General features: G+C 38.0%; 1 protein-coding gene across 9 annotated transcripts in view; it reads right to left on the reverse strand.

The window, feature by feature from the left end:
* Positions 1–401: 401 nt before the first annotated feature.
* ptprk (protein tyrosine phosphatase receptor type K) overlaps positions 402–23,113 on the reverse strand; it is a 105,128-nt gene continuing 82,416 nt past the window's right edge. For 2 of the 9 annotated variants that reach the window (XM_082506815.1, XM_082506817.1), the window contains 18 exons: positions 22,806–22,941; positions 19,801–19,830; positions 16,930–17,090; positions 13,319–13,506; positions 12,783–12,870; positions 11,834–11,910; positions 10,004–10,040; positions 9,767–9,864; positions 9,293–9,409; positions 8,874–9,028; positions 8,614–8,749; positions 7,330–7,479; positions 6,456–6,629; positions 4,877–5,008; positions 4,446–4,571; positions 3,821–3,984; positions 3,535–3,670; positions 402–3,367 (listed from right to left, as the gene is read on the reverse strand). In XM_082506815.1, coding sequence (XP_082362941.1) covers positions 3,314–3,367; positions 3,535–3,670; positions 3,821–3,984; positions 4,446–4,571; positions 4,877–5,008; positions 6,456–6,629; positions 7,330–7,479; positions 8,614–8,749; positions 8,874–9,028; positions 9,293–9,409; positions 9,767–9,864; positions 10,004–10,040; positions 11,834–11,910; positions 12,783–12,870; positions 13,319–13,506; positions 16,930–17,090; positions 19,801–19,830; positions 22,806–22,941 — 2,159 coding nt within the window. In that variant the 3' untranslated portion in view covers positions 402–3,313. Of the gene's footprint in view, positions 3,368–3,534; positions 3,671–3,820; positions 3,985–4,445; positions 4,572–4,876; positions 5,009–6,455; positions 6,630–7,329; positions 7,480–8,613; positions 8,750–8,873; positions 9,029–9,292; positions 9,410–9,766; positions 9,865–10,003; positions 10,041–10,614; positions 10,633–11,764; positions 11,911–12,782; positions 12,871–13,318; positions 13,507–16,331; positions 16,368–16,929; positions 17,091–19,800; positions 19,831–22,805; positions 22,942–23,113 lie in introns of all 9 variants that reach the window. The other 7 variants (XM_082506812.1, XM_082506811.1, XM_082506819.1 and 4 more) reach the window with 7 other exon arrangements.

Here is a 23,113-nt window from a genome sequence, read left to right on the forward strand (position 1 = left end):
TTTGATGAACAAAATTAAGTTATTTTATTAATCTTTCATAATTTTATCAGTCTGTTTCTTAGCACTAATTAGCGGGTATGTGTATGTTCAATTTTCTGCATACAATTTATGCATGCAGCCTTCTAACAAAGCCCACTAACCACTCTGGTGGCAGCCAAAGTATGAATACTGAGGCTTCAAAAGCTGAAGTACAACAGGTGATGTCACAGTAGCCAAGTTTCTGTTTTATATTCAGGAAGAGTGTAGTCATCAAACAGGGCTAATCAAAATGGAAGGTGTGCAGGGGGACTATAAGCACTTAGGTACCTTACAGGTAATAAATGAAATGTCTACAGGTTGGTCTGAATGTATCAGAAGCTGATAATGGTTGAATAAATACAACAACTCTCCAAACACGTCACTTTTAATTAAAGAAGTGGTCTTTATTACAGCAAATAAGCCAAACATTACAGACAAGAATAATTATGAACCATGAATATCAACTCTATAGTCAGACTGGCCTCTCATCCAGACACCAGCTTCAGGGCCATTATTTCAGATTTAAAGAGGAGGAGTCATTGGCCTCTTAAGAAGATTTGTTTCTTAGTTTTCCTTTAAGTGTGTAGTTAAGAGGCTTTACATATTGTGTTCACTTTCTGCTCTCACTGATTTATGCATGTAGCAAAATCCATTGTCGCTAAACATAAAATATGACTGGATTACTATTACACCATGCTCTTCTCTCTCCCTTCTTTGGATCAGACCAAAAATCAGAAGTAACAAAACTGAAGGCTGATGTTCCACCAACAGAATAATGTTCTGTATTCAGTGAAATCTTATATCTATATCTTTATCTTTTTAAAACACCATCTGTCAATACTTGAATTTGAATCCTCCAAAACAAGAGTACAATCTGTATCTTTTTTTATCTACACCAGAACAAATGTTCTGACATTGCATCCATTATCTAAATCTCCACTGTTCACCCAACAATAGAGCCTTTTAGAGCACTCTATTTACAATAACATCCTCATGAGTAGGGCTGCTCTTGCTCCATCAAAGTGGAACATCTGACATGTTATTTACAATAAAGTTCTTTTTTTCTGACTCAGTTTGTTCACAAACAGAAATACATCTGATATTCTGTAAGCTTGTAAAGCCTCACAAAGAAGCATTCTGATGAGTAAAAACACAATGAATCATGGTCCAAAAGGTATTCGGGACACTGTTCGTTCATGAGAACGCATTCAACAAAGCCCTGGGTGCGATCTAAGATGCTGTAAAAATGCTTGTAGCGACAAGAAAATTCAAATGATTAGGCACAATAAAAATTTTTGTATCACAGTCCTGCGTGTTTCACTCACTAAGCCCGTTTATGCATCACTGAGTCAGTGTGTATCCCGGGATAATGGTGAGCAGGATACGAGGATGAAGATAAACAGCTTATCCCGACTAAGACGTTAAGAGGGATAGGCGCTATTATCCAAAATACTCTTTGCATATAAATGCACTGAATTTCTACTGACCACAGACAGCGCAATGGGCTCATACACAAATAAACCACAGTAACATCACAGAGATTCAAGAAGTGAAAACAAAGACAATACTATTGAATTCCACCTAAATACTGAAAAACTACTTCTAAAGCTTTAATATACAGCTTCAATCAGGGGTTCTTAAACTCTTCTTCATGGACCCAAATTGGGCAGATGTAATCTGTTACCTTGGGACCCATTAGGGGCCTCGATAAATCACACTAATACTCTCAAGACTCCAGAGGAAACAGACTTGCAGCCCATTTTGCGTCCCCGTGTGCGGTTTAAGAAACGCTGGTGGGCGAACATGGAATGGAAAATGATTGTTCTTACAAGCAATGCAAGTAAACAAACAATAAATACAAACAATGTGCTTTATCCGTATAGACATATTTACACAAAGTCTTTGGCTTATGAAGAAACATCAGCTACAAAATAATAATATTACAACAAAGAGAAGAGTGTTGGCCACCAGTGCACAAAACAAATGAAGCCTGGGGTCAGGTCACTTCCAATTCTATTCAAGCCATACTGTCAATGGAAACTGTCAGTTAATCTTGCCATCAAAGAATGTGTGATTTCAGTCTTTTCTATGGGCAAATAGGCAGATTTTTTGCCATGTCCAAAATCTCTTTATAATTGCAGTTTGTTTGTTTTTCCATTTATGTACAGGCTGAATTGAAAGTGCATTGGGCCCAGCCCTGAAAAGAACATGATTCCGCTAATGTCACAGTCTAATGTACAATGCAGACTGCAAAAGTCTAACCAGTAGGTAGGTACATGATACTACAAAAGAAAAGTGATACATAACACACGTTTTAAAACAAAAAGCATAACATAATGTTTGTCAAGTTGCAGCTAAATGAATATTATTTAAAAAAATCTAAAAGTCTAATAATCCCGATGTAAACTTCCTGTTTTTCTTTTGTTTCCTGGTCCTGGTTTTCTTTTGTTTCCTGGTCCTGGTTTTCTTTTGTTTCAAGACTGTGAAACAAGCCTTTCACAGTGTTGTTTTTACTTTATTTAATAAGGACAAAATTATTATTCTTTTTTTCTGTTTTCCAAAAATAATAAACTGCGTGTAACCAATGTTAATAGGTTCATACTTGTTCATAACAATGTACTGACTCAATGTTCGCTAAAGTCATTTGAAAGGTGTGCGGAGCAGAAACAGAACCATTCACAGAGTTTCTCCGGACGTTAACTTTCAGTTGTTCACTTGCTCTCATACAAAAGTGTTGGCTGTATATACTACAAATATCACCATGATGAGACGCCCAATACAGTTAAATTAGTCAGAAATTAGCACGAGAGCAGGAATGTCGGGCCACTGAAAACTTTATCTTGCAGTTTATCAAAAGCTGCTTGCAAGGGAGCGAGCAAGCGAGAGAGAGAGAGAGACATCTACAGTAGATAGGAAGTACTGCAGCTGAAACAGCACAAAGCATCAAGTCCATGGGAGGTGGCTGTGGTGAGAGGCTAAATGTTTTAAATGGGGCCCGAAGCATACAGGGGCCCGCTGGCACTCAAAAAGCTGTACAATAAGCAGAAAGGAGTGAAAGGAGTAACATCTCCTCCTCCCCATCGCATTTCCTGTTAAAAGTCTAAGCATTTCCCTTTGTTTAACAACCTGTACAAGGAGCCCGTTTCGCTTGCGCCTTTTGTAGAGATGCAAGATGGATGCTACACAACGGCCGCCACAAAGATCGAGACCAAGCAAAGCAAAGGATCAAACACACAAGATGTGAACAGATGTTCTCCGACTCTTCTTCTCCTCATTCTGCTCTTCTGTCCTTCACTTAGGACGACTCGATGAACTCCAATGCCAGGTCGTAGCAGAACCGATACTGTTCCTGCAAACAGACACATACACACACATACACCCTTAACTAAACATATGCACTATCACACATTCACTGTTTGACTAAAGTTTGTATTATTATGTGTATAATAGTAATAACAGCATAATGCATTCATGAGCTCTTTCTCACTTTGCAGAAAGTGTTTATGGTTAACTCACCGGAGTATCCACCATGTTAGGTTTGCTATTCCTCAAGGTCTTTACAGCGTGGAAAACATCAACCACACTCTGTCTCTTTGCCATCTCGCACACGATACTGCTGGCACAGAACACTCCACTACGCCCACCTCCATTTCTACAAACAAACATAACAGAATACACGATGATACGTTGCAAAAAGCACAATTTAATATTTCATTTGGGGTTTTTCCAACTCTTGTGCAGGGCTGATGCTTTTAATTTCAATGGTAAAAGAAGAGAAACTCTTTGATTTGTGTGCACTCACAGGCAGTGCACAATGGTTCTTCCCTCTCCCTCCTCCCCTTCACGCTGCCACTGGTCAACCTGAAGGATCAGTTTGAGGAAAGAGCGTTTGGACGCGGGGACTTCTCTGTGCCCCGACCATCCCAGGTACTGGAAATGACGAACCATCAAATAGCCTTCCTGAGGCTGGAATAAGAGACAGAATCAGAAAAACTGATTAAGCCATGTCAAAAACTGCAGATCCTCAAATGGCCGCTTGAGGCTAGCGCCAAAAACGAGTCAATCCTGATAGGCACCAATGTTGAAATGTCAGGCCAAACTATTAGAGGAGTTTTAAAACCTTTGGCTCAGTGTCAGACCCACAGGTGATATCACATGCTCACATCCATCTTTTACACTGTAAATAGGTATATATTTTTCCAGCTAATGTTCCCAGTATGTATTTTTTCAGGTAATTGGTTATATGAATTTTAATGACTATAGTGCGTTTTAACATGCTGTATTTTTGTATGGCTATTTAAAACAAGTCGCCTTGAAAATGACACCTTGTATGAGATTGATTCAATGAGATTTACCTGTATAAATAAAGGTGAAATAAAACAATAAATAAATAATAATAGAAACGTAGTATGATTCTGACTGCCCACCCTGGTGAGGTTGCAGACTCTGAAGAGCCGGCTGATAACATCACATTCCATTGAGCAGGACATACATTCCACCTGGACGGGACCGTAACGCAGCATGCCCTCCTCTGGCCAGTACTGAGGACAACCCTGAGAGAGAACAATTACACCATTTAGAAAAACACTGGAACAATTTCAGAAAAAATAGAGACAAATGCAAAAAACCCCAAAAAAAATCCCTGACAATTTTTTGTCCAGACAAAAAATTCTTAAAATGAAATGTGCTTACAAATTTTGGTTAAGAATGTTGGATGTGTGCAGGATTGTTTTCTTCCATCTTTCCTTTACAAGTTTATTAGCTCTAAATAAGCTAATCTTATATAATAAATCCATGATTACTGTAAAAAAGACACAATGCTATGCTAAGAAACACAGCAGAACTTTATGTAAAATACCTGAGCCAGGTCAATCTCATTTAGCATCACCAGACTGGTACATCCATAGTCGTAAACTAGGCGCCAAAAGTCTTTGACAGTGTTGGGCAAAGGATGCTGGGTAACGATGAATGCAGCAGGCTGTCTGTAGCTCTAAAGAGAAGGAGAGAGACAACAAAAGCGATCACCGACAAAGAAGACACTCTTAATGATTCAATCAAGCATTATTAAACTGTGCGTTATTGTTTTTTATTTTTTTATTTTGACTGTCCCACAGTATGTTTCTTTCTCACGTGTGCACATTAAAACACAAACAGCAGAGTAGAGCTGCACAGTATGTGAGACATGGGAAAGCAAGCATAGTTAAAAGGTGACTTTGGTTTGATGATCATGCAGTGGGTCTATTAACTGTGAGGGTTGGGAACATGCACAAGACTACACATAGAGCAAAAACTACATTTGATGGGGTCAGTTAACTTTTTTTTCAGTTAGCTCAGGAAGACAAACTTCTTCAAAGTTCACATAAAAAAAGAATCAAGAACTAACTGGTCTGAATGTGAACTGAACCCACTTTGGCTTAAATGAAAATGTACAGCCAAATGTGTGACGCAGGTGTGACTGCTTGGCGACAGAGAATCTAATGTGAGGGCCGGGCACGGGTTTAGGATTTAGGGTGTGGATGTCGTTCACAAAAATGAATCTGGTGGCAGAACAACACTGAAGCCATGAAACAAATCCAGTATTGGAGACTTGAAGTAAAATCCCATTACCTGGAACTCTTCTGACAGCTTGGTTAGAGAGAGGCCAGAGGTGAGTAACTAAACTTTAAGGTAAACGCCTAAAACTTGACTGAACTCTAGAAATTTTACAGTATTTTGTCCAACGTTGGAGAGAAGCCAGGTTTGTTCCCACAACATGCAAATGTTCACACATTATCAGGAAATTACTCACATACCTACAGCCCACCTCTTACTATCTTTTTCTCACTATATCTTTACTCACAAACCTGATAATAACCTTCTAATGACCTTACCTTAAAACCTTACCTCAAAATTTCTACCTACTCAATGACTTTCTTTTCAAGTCACGGTAAATGGGCAACGCGTTGAGGCAATGTCAACAGTTGCAAACATAAACAACGTTTGAATGGTGGCCAGAGAAAAGCTAGTCGTCTTTTTAGAGGCTGGATTTGTCTCTAGCCTTCTGCTGCTAAAACCACAAACACAGCATCACACAAAGAAGGAAGGGAGTCTGTGTGTGTGTGTGTGTGTGTGTGTGTGTGTGTATGTTTTATGTTAGTAAGTTTAAGTGTTGTGTGATATTTTTATCTTCATCATCATTTCAATGTACCTTCATAAAAGTCTGTATCATTTTCAACAAAAATGTGACCGCAGTTTGGGACACCGAGTGTTAAATCTAGTCTTTATATAATTGGCATTAAATATACAGAAATTGTGGTAAGAGTAACACATCAGCCGGTTCTGCTGAAAGTCTTTTTGCACATGTACACACAGTGTGAAATGTCCCAAACTACTCTTGCTTGATGTGTTGAAAATAACACAATCTTCCAGTGTGTTCCAGTAACACATTATTGACTTACATCCATCAGAGCAGCATTGATGTAGTTGCTGCTTTCTCCATCTATTGTGATGAGGAAGGGAAGGCATCTATCTGGAGGAAGGCCATCCATAAAGCGGTTCTTATCTTGGTTTCTAGGCAACAACGCAATGCTGCAGTCTTCTGGCTGTGGCTGAGGAGTCACTGAGTTTAATGTCTGGACAGAGAGAGAAATGTATGATGTACGTTAATTAAAAGTGTCAAAAGATTCAAAGAAGGGCTCCATGAAGATAGAAATAGACCCAAAAGCCAAGTTGGTGGGAAAGAAAAACTTGTGTGCATTAAAAATATTTGGTTTCTGGAAGTCACAAGTCACAAGGTTCAGCACTGCAGAGAAAGAATTTGATGAGTTTGAGTATCCAGAAACTCCACATAATTATATTTTTTGTGTGTTAAAACCCATTCTTTACATCCAGGAGTAGCAGATGACAACAGCAAGTGGTTCCTCTTGATGTAATAATACACAGCAAATGTCTTAATGCCCATATTGTAAAAAGAATTACACAGCAGAACGGGTTAGAGGAGATTTCATTTTAGGACATGAAGTAGGAATTGTTAAAGTTTTGATTACTGAGTTCCATTTAATATTTCAGTACTAGTTTGTGGGTTTTATTAGTATGTTTTTTAACCATTAGTGAGGTGACCTTTCTTGACAGCAGCTATAATTGTCAGTGTTAGGAAGATTTAGTCTGCTGCGATGCCAGGAACAGAACAGAACAATTGTAAATGAAGAGCGCTCTCAGACTCTGAAGACTCTGAAGAGCCCTCTGTGCTGCTTTACCACAGGCTGACACTGGCCTACACGCTCCACTTTGAAAGCTCTGGGCGCAAAGTAACAGATTACAGTTTGATTTTACCTGGAACTCATCCTTCAGATGGGAAGAGTTGGTCTGGGAGTCGATGCGGATCAGCTCATAATAAGCTGCTTTGAACTCGCAGACCGGTATGGCTGTTTCTCCACAAAGACAAGCCTCTAGTATGGCGTCGTGAATGAATATGTACTGCTCCTGAAGACATATATTATAATACACATATTATCACATATTCTGCACATTCATATTTCAACATTAGAAAAATAAGAAATACAGCTTTGTATAAGACAAACAAGTGATGCACACACTGTGAGTGAGTGAAGACTGATGAGAGGTGGAGGGATGGATGACGTGATGACTCTTGGTTAGGTGTACTTCACCTGTGAGTCAGTCCATACTGGCAGTTGTGTTTTTAGATCTTTCAAGCAAGTGACGCCAACTTCAATTCAATGATGAGACACAGACTGACCTGCTTTGGTGAACGGCTGTGAATGTACTTTGTTACAATGGGTCTTATAAGCTGTTAAATTGTTACTCTGTTACCGGCCAATAGTGCAGAATACTTAAGTTGGACATGAAATGTGTCCATGAAAGATTGCATCGACCTGCATTCTGTCTACTCACCAGCCTTCAAGTATGAGAAAGAATTTAATAAACTTTTAAAAGTTTGCTTTATGCTCTGACCCACAGGCTGTTCTGAACCATGAAGCTTGAAATTACTTTTGCCCCATTGTTACTGCACTGCTTGATAGTTTATATATATGATCTGAATTACTATTTGTGGTCTTTTTAATAGGAAAAACATTACAAAAATATTAATTTAAAGAATAATAACCACTAAAGTCAAAGAAGGATCCTCTTTGTTTGGATGCATATACATATATATTATCTATATTCTGTTTAGAACTAACTCATTTATGCTTCTATTATTCTGCAATTATTATTCTATGTATTAAAAAATGTTTAACAACCACAAATTCAGGCAAGTCGGATACACCCATGCAGTGACAGATGAATGTGCTTCCTCAGAGAACAGTTCAACGTGATAGTGATTTTTTTTTTTACTAACACAAGAGGGCTCCAGAGTAAGCTTTAAATATGAAAATTATGTATGACTTTTACTTATTGTCAGTGTTACATTCACAGAAGTGAAAGCTGACGAATTGAACTTAATGAGGTGATATTTTCATGCATGCATGGAAAATAGGTAACTACATAAAACCTTGTCACCTCAGCCCGTACCATGCTGATGGCTGAGTTTGAAGTCAAGCTTTACCTACGTCTATATTAAAAATGTGGATGCAGATGGAGGATGGGTAATGCAGTCACCTCAGTCTGTACCATGTTGATCCTCCTGGAGCGAAGAGCCTTCACACAGTTGTAGATGTCGACCACTCCTTCTCTCTCTGCCATGTCCAACATGATGTCAATGACTATGAAACATCCTGTGCGCCCTGCTCCAGCACTGCAGACAGAAAGTGAAGCACACAAATTTTAACTTTATAGATCTTTCTCTATGTCCGTCATTGGGAGAGAAAACATTTTGTTTTGACTATGAATGTTTATTTTCTAATAATTCATTTTTATACCTGCAGTGGACCACAATTGGCCCAGCAGAAGGTGGATTAGACATTTTAACTCTGCGGATGAAGGAAAGAAGTCCTGTGGCATGATATGGAACTCCATGATCAGGCCAGCCTGTGAAGTGGAACTGCTTGACTTCGCGGACCTCATTGAAACCACGCTGAGTAAAGACAAAAAAAACATCTTTAAGTAAAATTTCATGAAATGTGTTTATTCTATAAACACCCTTTCTAGATATGTCTCAAACTTATTAACTGGTTTTGTTGAAGCTACAAGGAGGACGATAAACAAAACCAAGTCTGTGTCAACAGCTAGAGGTGCAGCTACACCTCTACCTGAGTTTTTTGCATAAATTACATCAAAGCAAAATGCAAAATGAATACAAAATATTAATTTTTGCTAGATTATAACAAGTTTTACTCACCCTCTCCAGTGTAAATGTGCGAACCACATATTCAGCGAGTGGTTCAACCTCCACAAAAGTCACCTTGAAGTCTCCATACACCTCAGCATCATCTGGCCAGTATTTATAGCACTTAACCTAGAAAGAAAAAAAGCCATGAAAAAATAAAGACAAGCTTGAATCAAGGAGCAAATATAGCTTTTTTTTGCATAATGATATTTAATATGATGCCAATATGAAAAATGCCACTTTTAAACCAAATATGTTATACATAATTTAGAGAGTATATTTTACAGGATTGTTGACAGAGACATCACACTAACATTCTTGCAATTTTCCTACCTAACTGTAAATATACAGGTATTTGCAATAGCACTGCAGTGGACATTGCTGAATTTAAAAAAAATGAGATTTGGATAGTTTTGACTAAGTAATAGTAATTTTAATAAAGTTACCAACTGAAATTAACTGAGTGTAGAAAAACGAGCAACTTACCCTTCCAACCTCCACCAGATTGGTTACCATCACAATACAGGCTGACTGTTCCTGCCAAACCATCCTCCAGAAGTCATACACTGTCTCATGAACAGGACCTACGCATAGATGCAGAGTATACTTACACTTTATTCTGCTGTAAGTACGGTTACAATTTGTGATTAAATAGTTGCTATGCTATAAAACAGCAGTAATGCAGAATTCCTGCATGTAATTGAGTGTGGTGCAGCATCTTACCCTGTGTAGCAATGTAGTGACTTGGTCTTTGGTACCCCTGCAAACAGAACACCACAGTCCTTAATATGAGCTGAAAACATAATCGTGTCAAATTCTAAAACCTTTTATCACGGCTGGAAATGATAACTTTCTACACTAAACTACCTTACTACCTCACTTTCATCTACAACAGGAGAAAACTTCTGACAGACTGATGAAATTCGTTTTTAGCTGACTCCATACTTGAGTTGCACTGCATACTGTTGAATTCATGTTAAAATGTGCAAAGTTGGTCATCTCATCATTTTTCCTTTCCACTTAAAAACTACTACTTGACATCTACAACAACTGCCAGGTGTGCCGTGGGCTATGACAACCACTTATTAAGTTGTCATTAAAGCAATTAAGACACAAGTGGTGAATATGCATATGCAAATTGACACCAAACAGTGAGATGCAAAGATGGTGGTTGGTGGCCAAGATGAAGTGCGATCAGTCATGCAAAGGATGCCCCAGCATCTCAAAATGGATACACATCATGTCTTGATGCATAAGGACTGGTTCATGGATGTACAGGTGAGCAGGTGTAATTGTTCAGGGGCATTTATGAACAAGACCACAGTGATACTTACATCCCTGTACAGCCAAATCTACAGCCCAAGCCACAGGCAGAAAGAACGAGTGGAAGAAAGAAAGAAAGAAAGAAAGCACAACAATGTCAGTGAGTGTCAATCAGAAAAAAGAAAAGCTGCATTGACATAATGGAAGTTTGATCAGGACATGCAGAAAAAAAATGTGATCTAAAACTCCAAATTAGACTAAATAGAGAGGACACTCCCTAATGGAATTTGACCATCTTCCATGGAGAGCACAATAGAACCAAAAAGACTCAGAAAGCTGGCATATCACAATCTCATTTAACCACCATCACATACTGATGTTCCAGCTTTCTCCGTCTTTTGGGTGCAGTTCAAATTGTGTGACAGCTGCCTTTGTTGTGCCAACAAAGATTAGGGAGTGCCCACTCTATTCATTCTAATTCTAGCTTAATGTGAGTGGTAGAATGCATGCAAGAGATTTAATGACAGTAAATTATAATACAGTGGAGCTTATGATAAGCATACTAGCATTAAAAAAGCACAATGTGAGTCGTAGTGACTGGTGTGCAGATGATTGTTGAGAGATGACAGAAAATGGATGAACTGATGAAGACTGTGTCGTGGGTGAATGCAGAAACAATAGGCAAGTAATAGATGAAGCAAAAGATGGAAAATTAATTGTATATAGATGTATAAGGCAGCTGAATAGGTTTGTCGAACAGTTAAAAGTGACTCAAGTCAAGAAAAATGCTAGAAATTAAGCTACCCTTAGAATCTGATTAGCTTAGCTTAGCTTAAAAAACTACTCAAATGCACAAAACTGCTGGGTCCATCCAACAGTAACAAAACCTGCTGACCATCACCTCTAAAGCTCACTAACTAGCACTGTCAGTTCTTAAAGTCACTCCTTTAAATGGATTTCTTTCTGGTCTCCTGGAAAACGAGTTTGCTAAATCCAAATGATGACTTAAAATCCGTTATGTTGTACATATAAATCAGATAACTTATTCAGTTCTGGACGGACAGGTGAATTGATGGGGACACTTGAAAGAAAGACAACAAGACCGACACCTGAGACAGACACATGTACTGCATGTATGATGTGTTTTCTGCATGGCTGGATGCATAAAATGGTATGATGAATGACTGGTAGACGCAATCAAGGTATAGAGGCCTGACATACGAGCGAGGGAGTGTGGTTTCGTTGGTTTCGTTGGGAGCCAATAGTAGCATTCGATGCGTTTCCACTTACATCGATGTAGTTGGCGTTGATGTAGTCGGAGGACGGGTCGTCTTCTATGGGCTGCAGAATAACCCTTGAATGGTCATCTAAGAAAACAGTGTGTGAGAGAGCAGCAGAAACAGACAGGTAAGAAAGGTGATTTGCTGTTAAAGAATTTTTATTTCAAGGTTTTCATGGTTTGCTGTTTTTCTGAATTTCGTGTTTTGGCTTTCTATTTTTTTATTCAGTGTGTAGTTGGGATTTAATAAAATAATTTAACAAGGTGTTCGGTTCGGACGGAGTCACACAGACTAGTCTAGAGACAACTTGGCAAAAATCTGTATTTCCCAATCGGATGGTGAGTCAGAGGTTGTTTTTAGTCGGTAGGTTTACAGTTCTGTATCAAAACCTTGCGATTTCTTTGGTTGCTAGCAGATTGCTACACAGTAATCCGTACTTTGCAAGAAAACACTTGTCTGCCAATCCTCGCTAACTACTCACTGAATGGAAGTGAAACTGTGAAGGAAGGTGGAAGATTTTTGGTGCAGCAACCTCTTTGTATTGCTTTATTCATTATTTTACATGATAATACAAACAACAGATTATATGTAACGTTCTATATACAAATAAATCATGCCAATAAAATTACAACAGCTGTCAATAAGCATGGTTATGTATGTATGCAAGTAAGTAGCATGAGACCCTTTTGTGACTCAATTTTTCTGAGTCTGGGGACTCAAGGAACACAAGGAAAACTCTTAGAGTCAAGGCAGAGGCTGAAGAGGTGATTGAGCTTTTGAAGATGTTGCTCATTGATTCTTTTGTTGTTGCTTACAAAGGTGGTTTTTCTTTGGTCCTGTCTTGATTTTAAACCTTTAATTCTGCAGGCTGTACACTTACTTCTGCTCCCAATTTCTTCTTCTCTTCTTCCTGTAAAGCTCTATGACTTAAAATGCAGTAACGCAGATGTCTTGCTTACATGCTATGATATTCCCGTAGCGGTTTTTGGTACGATTCTGCTCCTTCTTGGCCACGTCCCAGGAGGCCGACTGGCCCTCAAAGAAGCTCTGTATCACCAACAACACACGAAGTAATAAAAATACAATTAGATGTCATGGATCCTTAAAAATAACACTTCTGTACTATTGCATATATCTGAGAGGAAAGTGGTACTTAGGTGCTTTTCGACTTTTGTTCGACTGGTTTGATTCAACTAGCAAATTCTTATTAGACATTAAAATAAAATGACCATAAAAATGGCTTGTGTCTCATTGATTGTTCAGTCGATGGAGCAGAAGGTACCCTCAAATTAAGAGGCAATTTAGACCTGGTAGTCATTTTTTCATTTTAATGTGAGGCCAAAACATTAAATAGAGCAGTATTGATTTTAGAAATAATACTTCTGTGTCAGCCTCCACATTAAAATACATCATTTCCTGCTACTAATAATACTTTTGCCTCTTCTGTAATTAATATTACAAGCCCTAGTGTCAACAGTACAGATAATAATCTTACTTCATATTCCTCCTTGAAGCCATAGCTGTCAGATGTTTTCATTAGGTTGATGTGCTGCAGGAGATCGGCCACTCTGATGGCTGGGTGGAGCTGTCCTGTCTGATAAGGAGACTCAGTTCCTTCACAGTGATACCGAGGAACATCTAGAAGCCTGCTGTTCTCGGCTGCAGAGCCAGTGTGGTTCTCATCTACAACAGGAGACAAAATAAGGTACGGTTAATTGATAATTCGCAAAATATCTTCCCTTCATTTTATTTTATCTTCATTAATATTTTATTTTATGACCCCTATAATGGGTAACATAGATACCAAAACATGTAAACTCTTATTTGTACCTTGAAACGGCACGTGTGGAAAGATACTTGTACTGATCTATACAAACGCAACAAGCTTTCCCAATCTTCCCAAATCTGTACCAGTTTCTACCTTACAAAAAGAAAACTGCATTTCCTCAAACCAAACCAAACATTTGCCACTTTGTTTTCTCAGTTTATACTCACCTGTGATTGGAACTACATGTCAAAGCAGCAGGAAAAGAAAAGAGCAAAAAGGGCTAGTCAGACTGCAGGATAAGTGGATTTGTTAGCGAGACTAAAGGTTAGTTTAACAGTTTGGATTTGTTTATAAGGACTTTCCACGATGGATGAAATGGATACAGAGAATTTTTAGATGATGTCGTACAAAAAGGACCAAAAATTGCCACAAGATGCAGAAACTGAAAAACATGAGGAATATCTTAAAATGAATTGTGAGGTGGATGTTCACTGCAATGTCATTTAGTTCACAATAAACAACCACGTTCACAGCAGATTAAAACATTTGTTGCATTCTGCTGTTCTAAACCTTTCAAACACACTGCAAATATATTTAAAGAAGTAAAACATCTGTTTTTTAAATGTGGAATAAAATAACTAACTCAATCCCCAATAAGCAATCAAGAGCTATAGGAGTGCTTCCCAAAACTGTCTCTGTGGTGTAGTAGTTAACACCTTACATGCAAAAGATCCCTGGTTTGAGACTGGGAGGCAAGACAGACCCAGCCACGGAGGGTCACAAGCCTCCATAAGTAGGAAGGATGCCAAATAAAACAAGTGGATCCATCTGCTGTAGTGGGCAAAAGGGAGCAGCTGAAAATACACGTAAGTGATTCCCAAAGTGTGTTTTTCTGCCCACTTTGTGCACGTCAAGATGTGGGCCATATATGGTGAGAGGTTAAATTGAACTAATATTATAAGCCCATGTGAGTTATTTATTAGTTTTTATTTATTGTTATTGTTTTTATTTGTTTATATGGCCTGTTTTTAATCAGGAATGTCCCCTTTATCTCATCAGTGGTGGAGGAAAGGTTCAAATGGAGCAGTGACCAGCAGGTGGCAAAGCAAAGCTTTTAAGCTTGTACACTACAACCAAATCACTAGGTCGATATCACATCTTTGTAATGAGAAAAGAGGAAATGTTGTAAACTGATGAGAGTTTTTATAGAAGGTTTAGATTAACATCAAAGATTTTCACACTGGGCTTTTTATACTCCAGGAATGGTTGTGGTATATTGCAGAAATTTAGAGGTATATTTTACATGTGTGAGTACCGCCCCTCTGATTTAATTTTATTTGGATTTTGAAACTTGTACATTTTAGGAGGTAGTTCATTTGGAGGTTATAACTGGGGTTAAACAGTTGCAGAACTTCAAAGTGCGCTGTGGTTAAAATGTGACTTGACAGTTGTAATGTACAGACTGACAGGTTAAATAATGCAGTAGCTCAGGGTTGGAGCAGAAGCGGCTGATTTCATCTTCACCGCTGTTTATTAACTGACACTGTTTATTTCATCCAACGGATGCTTTTCTCTGCTCTGAGGACATGTTAGCTCATTACTGATTGTTAAAGGTTTGTTAAGCCCTCGTCACGGCAATTAACAGTAAACTTGACCCGACACCGCCTCTTAATTTGTTACTTCCTGCTAGTTCTTCTTCCTCTGTGAAGTGATTGGCCAAGACAGATTGTAACTGCAGCCTTCACTCCAAATTAGAGGCTATGGAACAGTTAATTAACACAGTTTGGTGGCACTGTGGTTTGTGAACCCCTTAAGGGTATTTCAGAACTCCACATCATGCTGCAGTGTCAACACTAGACTCAACTACAGATAAACACATTGCACTGCAACATTGAAGCTAGAGAAACATCCAACTAGCCAAAAGCTACATATTTCACGATTCAGACACTCAGAGCAGGGTTTCAGCACAAAACAAGTCCAGGGAATAACACAGATGGTAGATACTCAAGTAGACTTCTAGATCCATTGCACAGAAAAACTTCTGCCAGAGAGACAAGGCTGCAGGCACTAAGTTGTTCAGTGTTGTCACAGATTTAATCAGCAGTCATTTTGCTGTGGCAACATGACAAATTGTCTTCCTCCTTTTAAGCCTTCTTTTCTGTCATTTTTGGGAGACAAAATGGCACGGCTTAAAACAACTCAAAACTGTGGAAATAATGAGGTCTCTAAGGGAGAATGATGGCAATTACTGTGAATATCAATAACTCGCAGCAGGAAACAGAAACCATGGCTGGAATCGGGAATGACTGAACCAAAGGGAAAACGCAGGATGACAGATGAAGTGCTTAGCTGTTGGAGGGTTTTTTTTACACCAGACATGTTCTACACAGAGAGTTGGCAGAAAAATATAAAAGATGAACATAAAGCTTTGCCAACTTCACATATTCTAATCTGTTATACCTCTTTAAATTTTCCTTGATTTGTTTTTGGTCATTTTTTTTTTGTCTTTTGAGTATTAAAAACCTAATGCTCCAGAAACATCCAAGAAAGCCATACTTTTGTCAAAGGTCACTATAACATACGTTTGACTATATCCAACAGCTCTAACTATAGACTTCAGTTATGGACACAAAACAGACGGGATAATACGTGCTAGGGTTACAAGCGCAGGGTCTAATTGATGATGGTAGGTGATCACTAGAGGTGATACATGTGACATATCCAACACTAGAAGTCTCACCTAACACAGCAGTGGGAACCAGAGGATCGTTGGGCACTGCAGGAGGAAACACGGCCAGGAAACATATTAAAATTTCAGATTTACTAAAGCATAGATGAGGACAACTGAGACAAATCACAAATTCTGGCAAGACCTTACTATTTTCATCATTTTTTTTCTCATCGCTGTCATGTATGAGTTCTACATTTATGCTGTCCTGTTTTCACTGTGAGCTGTTGTGAATTGACTTATAGACAGAACCTTAACTAGCAATGATTTAGATATGACTTTGGTCCATCATTTAAGTCTTTTTCCAGGCAAAACAAAATGCAGGTTAGATCCTTGTTTGGCAAACAAATGACTAATTATTTTTCTGCTTATTGTTATAAAAGTGACAATTGAATAAAAAATACTTGATTGCTAAAATTTTAACTAATTGCATTAATAATTGTTTGTTGCAGCTTCTGAACAGGAGCTTGGCTGTTGATAAAAATAACCCTGATCTTTGCAAAGATTCATCTCTAATTAGTGTGGACAGAAGATGGATAGGAAAACAGAATGTAAGAGCCATTTAATTAAGGGTTTTTTTGTTTGTAAAACCTTGATTTTATGAACCTACATCTGTTGTTGTAGTTGTGAGAGTCCATAAATGTCACAGCCATGGGGTCCTCGCCATGCAGAGTGCTCTGGTCAGCATAGCTGCGGTCCATAGCATTCACCATGTGTGTCATTTCCTGCCGTGTTGTTCCAATGGCATCTTTACGTTTTTTTGCCAGTTTCCTGTTAGAGGGAGATAGACAGACAGTCAGGAATTGTGAAAAACAAATACACAAACATGAGGAAGCCTGAAGCCACAGCAAGAACGAGAGAATCTAGCAGCTGGATCACTTTTTGGCTGGGGCTGCTGACTCAAGATGCAGAGTTTGAAACCAACAATAAGGAAATGGGAGAAGAGAAGAAAGGCAGGGAGAAAAAAAAGAGAAGAAGGAAAGAGAAGAGAACAAGCAAGGAAGGTAGAGGAGAGGCTTTTTTGTATATGGCAGCATTTAACAGGCTCAGCAAAAGGAGCAAAGGGAAAATACTGCAGCATCTAATTCAAACCAAGGAAGATCTTTTTTTGTAGCTTACAGCTGTCAGATGAAAGCCTCTAAACTTTACCGTTCCCTCCATTTTTACTTGTATGAACCTATTTTACTAGGACTATAATAATAGAAACTAATTACATATTTTTTCAAATTGTATGAATTCTTTGGTTTTCATCTGACAGCAAAGTTCAGGTGAATCCCACTAAAACAGAAGCAAGGATTGAGCTAGAATGCACAGAACCCTTAAGGAAAACCATTTACCAACCAACAGTTATCACCATGTAAATAGTAGAACTTGAACTAGTCGTGTCACAAATAGTCAGTTATGAAGGGTGGGACACTGATTTTCAATCTCTTATGCAGCTTTACCAGCTGCTGTGAATTTTAGAATTAAAATGTTTTGCTTTCACAATTTGAAAAACAAACACACAATCAGAGTAATGAGAAATTACTTTTTATCATCAGTCTGGTACCTGATTAAATAGATATCAAGATCAAATCATTTTCATATTTAATCTTTCGGTGTTTTCAACATACAAAGTTGCAGGGAAACACTTTTAAGGACTTATTATGTCGAGCATGACACATCATGCAGGAACATTATGTACCCAGAGCCGTAGATGCACATCAGTTAAGACAACAGCTCTTAGTTATTACATTTCTGTGCGGTATACAAGAAAATCTCTACAGCTGAAACACAGAGAGCCTGTAGGCAGAGGCGATAACATCGTGTGCATTTTATTGGCTACCAATCAGTTTTTGATTGCTGTCAAACTGATGCAATGTACAGCTCTGACTGATAGAAAGCATGCTGTTTATTGTGCATATTTTACCTCTTGACCCCAACTTACACCATCTCCACCTCTGAGATCACACACACACACTCAGTAGAAACATAGATTGAACTATTGACCAAATGTATCTACTTGTGTGTGTGTGTTTGTCATAGAATTACAATATTTGCAAACTATATAAACCACCACATGCTGAGTACTTTCTCAATATGTTGTATATATAAGAAGAAAGGAGAGTGAGAAAGAAAAAGAAAGGTGAAGCTGAGACCGGACCTAGAATGGATCTACTTTTTCTTTTTAACATTGTCATTATTTTCTGATATTCACACTTGAACTGCGAATTAATTTGAAGTTCTGTATGAATTCATAAAAATGCATGAATGTCTAATGAACTCGCCTAATTACTAAAATTGCAAATGAATTCCAAGACACCAGGCAGAATGTCTTCACTGATGAGGAACACGTCCAACTTCTTAAGGTGCACTGGAATAAATGGATGGCTTAGACTAGCTATGTTAGGAAAAAAGGAGACACTGTAGAACCAAAATTTTGTTCCTGATAATGTGTTTTAATAGATGTAATATTAGAAAACTGCTACTTAATGGTAAACAGTAAAAAGCAGTGGTTGTAGCAAGTTCAAAAAAATCAGCAAAGCAGTCATCCTAGTTTAGAAAGAAATGTTTCATTAAACTACTCCACGGGAACGTTAAGGTACAGTCCTGCATTGATACTCAGCACATCTTGATTTTTAGTCTGGTGATTGTGAATAAAAAGAAGCAATGAGAGTGAATTAAAATATCTGAGGCAGTACAAATAATTGATTCATGATCCATCTTGGTCAGAGCCCATAATGGCCTGGGTAGAGAAAGACGTAAACCAAAAAAGAAGAAAAAACCATCATAAGAACAACCCACACAAAATCATAGACCACGTATCCCAAATAGGAAACCAACTAGTTCAGATCCACTGACGAGAGAGAGAGAGACACTGAACATGTGCAGCAGAGCTTTACCATGATACCTGTGACTTGATGGGCGGATGGATGATCACATGACTACATGCACACAAAGAGCTACAAGTCACAAGTGCAGCATTCTTTTTTCAAATAACACGCTCAGGCCTGTGCCGTCCCACTCTGGCCTGCTTGGGTCTGGTTTATGGCCAACTTTGGCCTTCTTAAGCCTGCTTCAGAGCAACTTTGGAGCATGTAGAGGACACCAGGGCTGAGATCAATTCACTCTCAGTTCAGTCCTTCAAATAAATTCTTGCACTCATTCATTGCTTGGACTTTTTAGACAGGAAATCATCAACATTCTCTTGGTAAAAACAAAAAAAAGAAAGACAATTTCGATATTTTGAAAATATCAAAATCATTTAAACAAGAAGGAATTAATTGAAATCCTGAACAGATTGACATGAAAGTGAACTGACCCCCTCCCTGGTGAGGCGTCAATGAGGATGACTTTGGCTGGTTGGTCAGAGCTGAAAATGTGTTTTGTCTTGAAAAAAGTATACTGCATCTTTAAAAATAACAACAACTAGCCACTAATAATTCGCCCAATAAGATAACAGCAGCTGGATGAGCTGGTTGTTGATTGGTTGTTTACTTACAGGTAATAAGAGTATGAATAGTAGGTCCTCCTGGGGTTGTGAGCCAATCAGAAAGCAAAGAGTGAGACACAAGGGAATATGCAAATTAGGACAAAACTGTCCTGTCTCAACCAGTAACAACAAAAACAGAAGAAAACACCCTTTGATTGCTAAAACTTGAGGGTCATGCAAGGGGTGCCATATTAGCTAAAGTACCTATTTCTTACTAAGAAAAAAAAAGAACCAAAGGCTAACGCTAAATAAATAGTACAAAACAAGCTACGAAACTTGAATAACAACTCACCAATATCAACCTATCACCATGCAGCCTTTCTTTTCTCTTTTCTTTATTTTTTGTGCCATTTAAAAATATTCATGCAGTATTTTAAAACTTTACTTTTTACTCTAACCCGATGGCCCGATTAGAGATTTAACCCTAATCAGCCAATGATCTTTTTTTACGCACTCCTACAAAATGAAAACTAACACAAAGCTATCCAATCTGTAAAACCAGGCAGCTCGCTTCCTGTAAAGCAAGCATGATGTCACTGCAATGTCATCATGTCCCACTATTTTAAAGATGCAGTATTATTGTTCAAAGTCGTAAAGGTTTAATGACAATGAAGATTGATCTCCCCAGAAACCTTTATGGAAGAGAAAACTATTAAATTAAAAAAAAAAAAAATCACAAAAATCTAGAGCACTAATGATGCATAACTCGTCAAACTTCCAGTAGAAATGTGTGTAAAAATACCAGAATGAACATGTCACTTTAAGTTGTTGCCACAAATTATTTGTGTGTGTTGTAAATGGGAAGTAAATGGGACCTCAGTGTGCTGTCTTTGTGTTGTGATTCAAGCTGCTAAAACATACAGGAGCTCTTGCACTCCTTGTATAAACAGCCTTATTTTATACTATCAAGCATATTTATGTGAAATGCATAACTCCACATTAAGCTTCAAAGCCCCAACAATACCACATACTAAATCCAATCCAGTACTCAAGGGATGAAAAAAGTTAAATGAGTAACAGCAATCAAGCCATTGAGTGCACACAGTGTTTCAAATACTGTTAGATGTGACAAAAATAAACACCCCGCAAAACACAGTGGTAGTAGCTCCCGCAAAACACATTTCAAATGGACCATCTACCCTACACTTTAAGCTCAGCTCCTCTGCTCATCACTTACAATTGCACTTTCACACTAAAGCTGCAGCATGGACGCTGGCTCGCATTAATTCATTACGCAAATTAGAAGAAAAATATGGAGGTCAGGAGCCACAAGAGCAAAGTTCTCTGATGATGAGAGATCATTACTGGCTGTGATTTAATGTCTGTAATTGTTTTTGATTTGCTGAGTGTAATTATGATTGGTTGTAACTGAGAGACTCTTCCTGGTTGCTCTCTTAAGGCTTGTGCCAAGATGTAGTCCTTCAATTTTTTCAGAGGAAAGCAAAATCTCCTGAGACGTTTTCTTAAATTGAGGATGAGTCATAATAACTAATAGGTAAGCCAAACGATTAATGTGAATAGTTTTACTGAATTTTCAGGGTCTCTGTTAGTGGAAATTAATTATTCTTAATTATTTCTAATTATTCTTTTTCAAGTGTGCACTCCCTCAACTATTGTAAGTAAAAAGTTAAAATCGCAGAAAAAACTAATTTTTTTTAGGAATTGTTAATTATTACATGCATGCTGGCGCATTTACATAAATTATAAATGCAGATGCAAACACATACACATGAGCACACATTCTCCCAAAAGTAGTCAGACAAAATTTAGCCTAATGGAGCTTCACAGTGGATCCAAGACTAAGAAGGTTATATTAAAACGCTGTTTCTTGTCACTGCTTTTCCAACTTTCCAACACTGTTAACGAAATGGTAAAAATCACATTCAGGGATTCATTTATTTCATTAAGGTTCTGATTATCGTCATATTTTACTAGTTTTCAAAAATGTCTTGAGATTATACTATGACTGCAGCAATACTGATGTTGTTGTATACATATGTTTTACTCGTAGTGAATGTGGAAAAGTGGGACTAAAACCATGATATTTCATAAACGCAAGGCAGCTATACATGCATATTCCATGAATACGTCTGTGCATTTTCTCTGTATTTTCTACAAAATCTATCAGAGCTTTATTCTAACTTCTGTCTTCATCTACTGTAAAGATGTACCTATTGTAAAGCATGCTCAGGCTGTAACTGTCACTATCCACCACATAGTGGAGCTCTGCACCAAATTAACAATACAGGCCAAACTGCTACACCGACACATCTCTGGTCTCTGATTCTTATCAGAGCTATTGTGCTGTACAAGTAAAAGGTTAGATATTGTATGAATCCGTTTACATTTCCCTTAAAATAACAGCACAACTATAAATGCACAAAACCATTTCAGCAAGCATCTTTTCTTCAGTCTGCTTCACCAAAATCTCCACCTTTGTGCAGAACGGACCTAAGCTTTGCTGCTTCTAAACTGACAAACATGATACTGTTTTGATGATTTTGATGAGTTCATTTAAGCGGTTATGATAAAGCAGATACATAATTTCATTTTATATTTACTTAAGATCTTTTGATTGACATTTTCTTTCACTCTACCTTTTCCTACTTTCACTTGAGAAAACAGCTGTAATGTGCAAGAACACAATACATTCAGCTCTGACATTTCTTGTACCAGATCATCAAAAACTAAGACAGCATATTTTAAACATAAAACATTTGGGGGGTTTTCACAAGCCTTTAGCCATTTGGTGGGAAATTAAACTTCAGAAAGCGATTGAACTGGTTCTGAGGGGAGATCAACATTTATGGTGGATGGATGGAAGATGGTGTTACTACAGCAAATACTGGACCAACACACAACAAGAGAATGAACTAAGAGCATATTTGTGTGTGTATGTGTGTGCACGCATGCAAGTTGGTGTGTGCATTCAATGTTGGTCTTGTAAATATTTACCCTCTTTAATAATCTTCATTGAGCTGCTTTAGTGAGTATTGTTTGCAGTTGTCACTCACCTCTTCTTAACCAGCAGAATGGCTACCAGCACCAGCAGTATGAAAACGAGAACACCAGCACTAATTCCAGCGATTTTCACCACCCGATCCGTCTGCTTAGCAGGGTCGGGAATGACTTCTGGTTCCTCTGTGGCACCTAAGAAAGATGATGACAAAAGACATCAACAAGATGGGAACACAGTAACTACTAAAGGGAAAAAGCATTAAAATCACTGTCCAGTAAGAACACACTTGGGATTATTTGTGCATTCCTGGAAGTTTCAAGGAAAACTGAGTTTTCAAATTGTAGGAGAAATAAATAAATAAAT

Source organism: Aulonocara stuartgranti (genome assembly GCF_965226115.1).
Source record: "Aulonocara stuartgranti genome assembly, chromosome: 15".
Lineage (NCBI taxonomy): Eukaryota > Metazoa > Chordata > Actinopteri > Cichliformes > Cichlidae > Aulonocara > Aulonocara stuartgranti.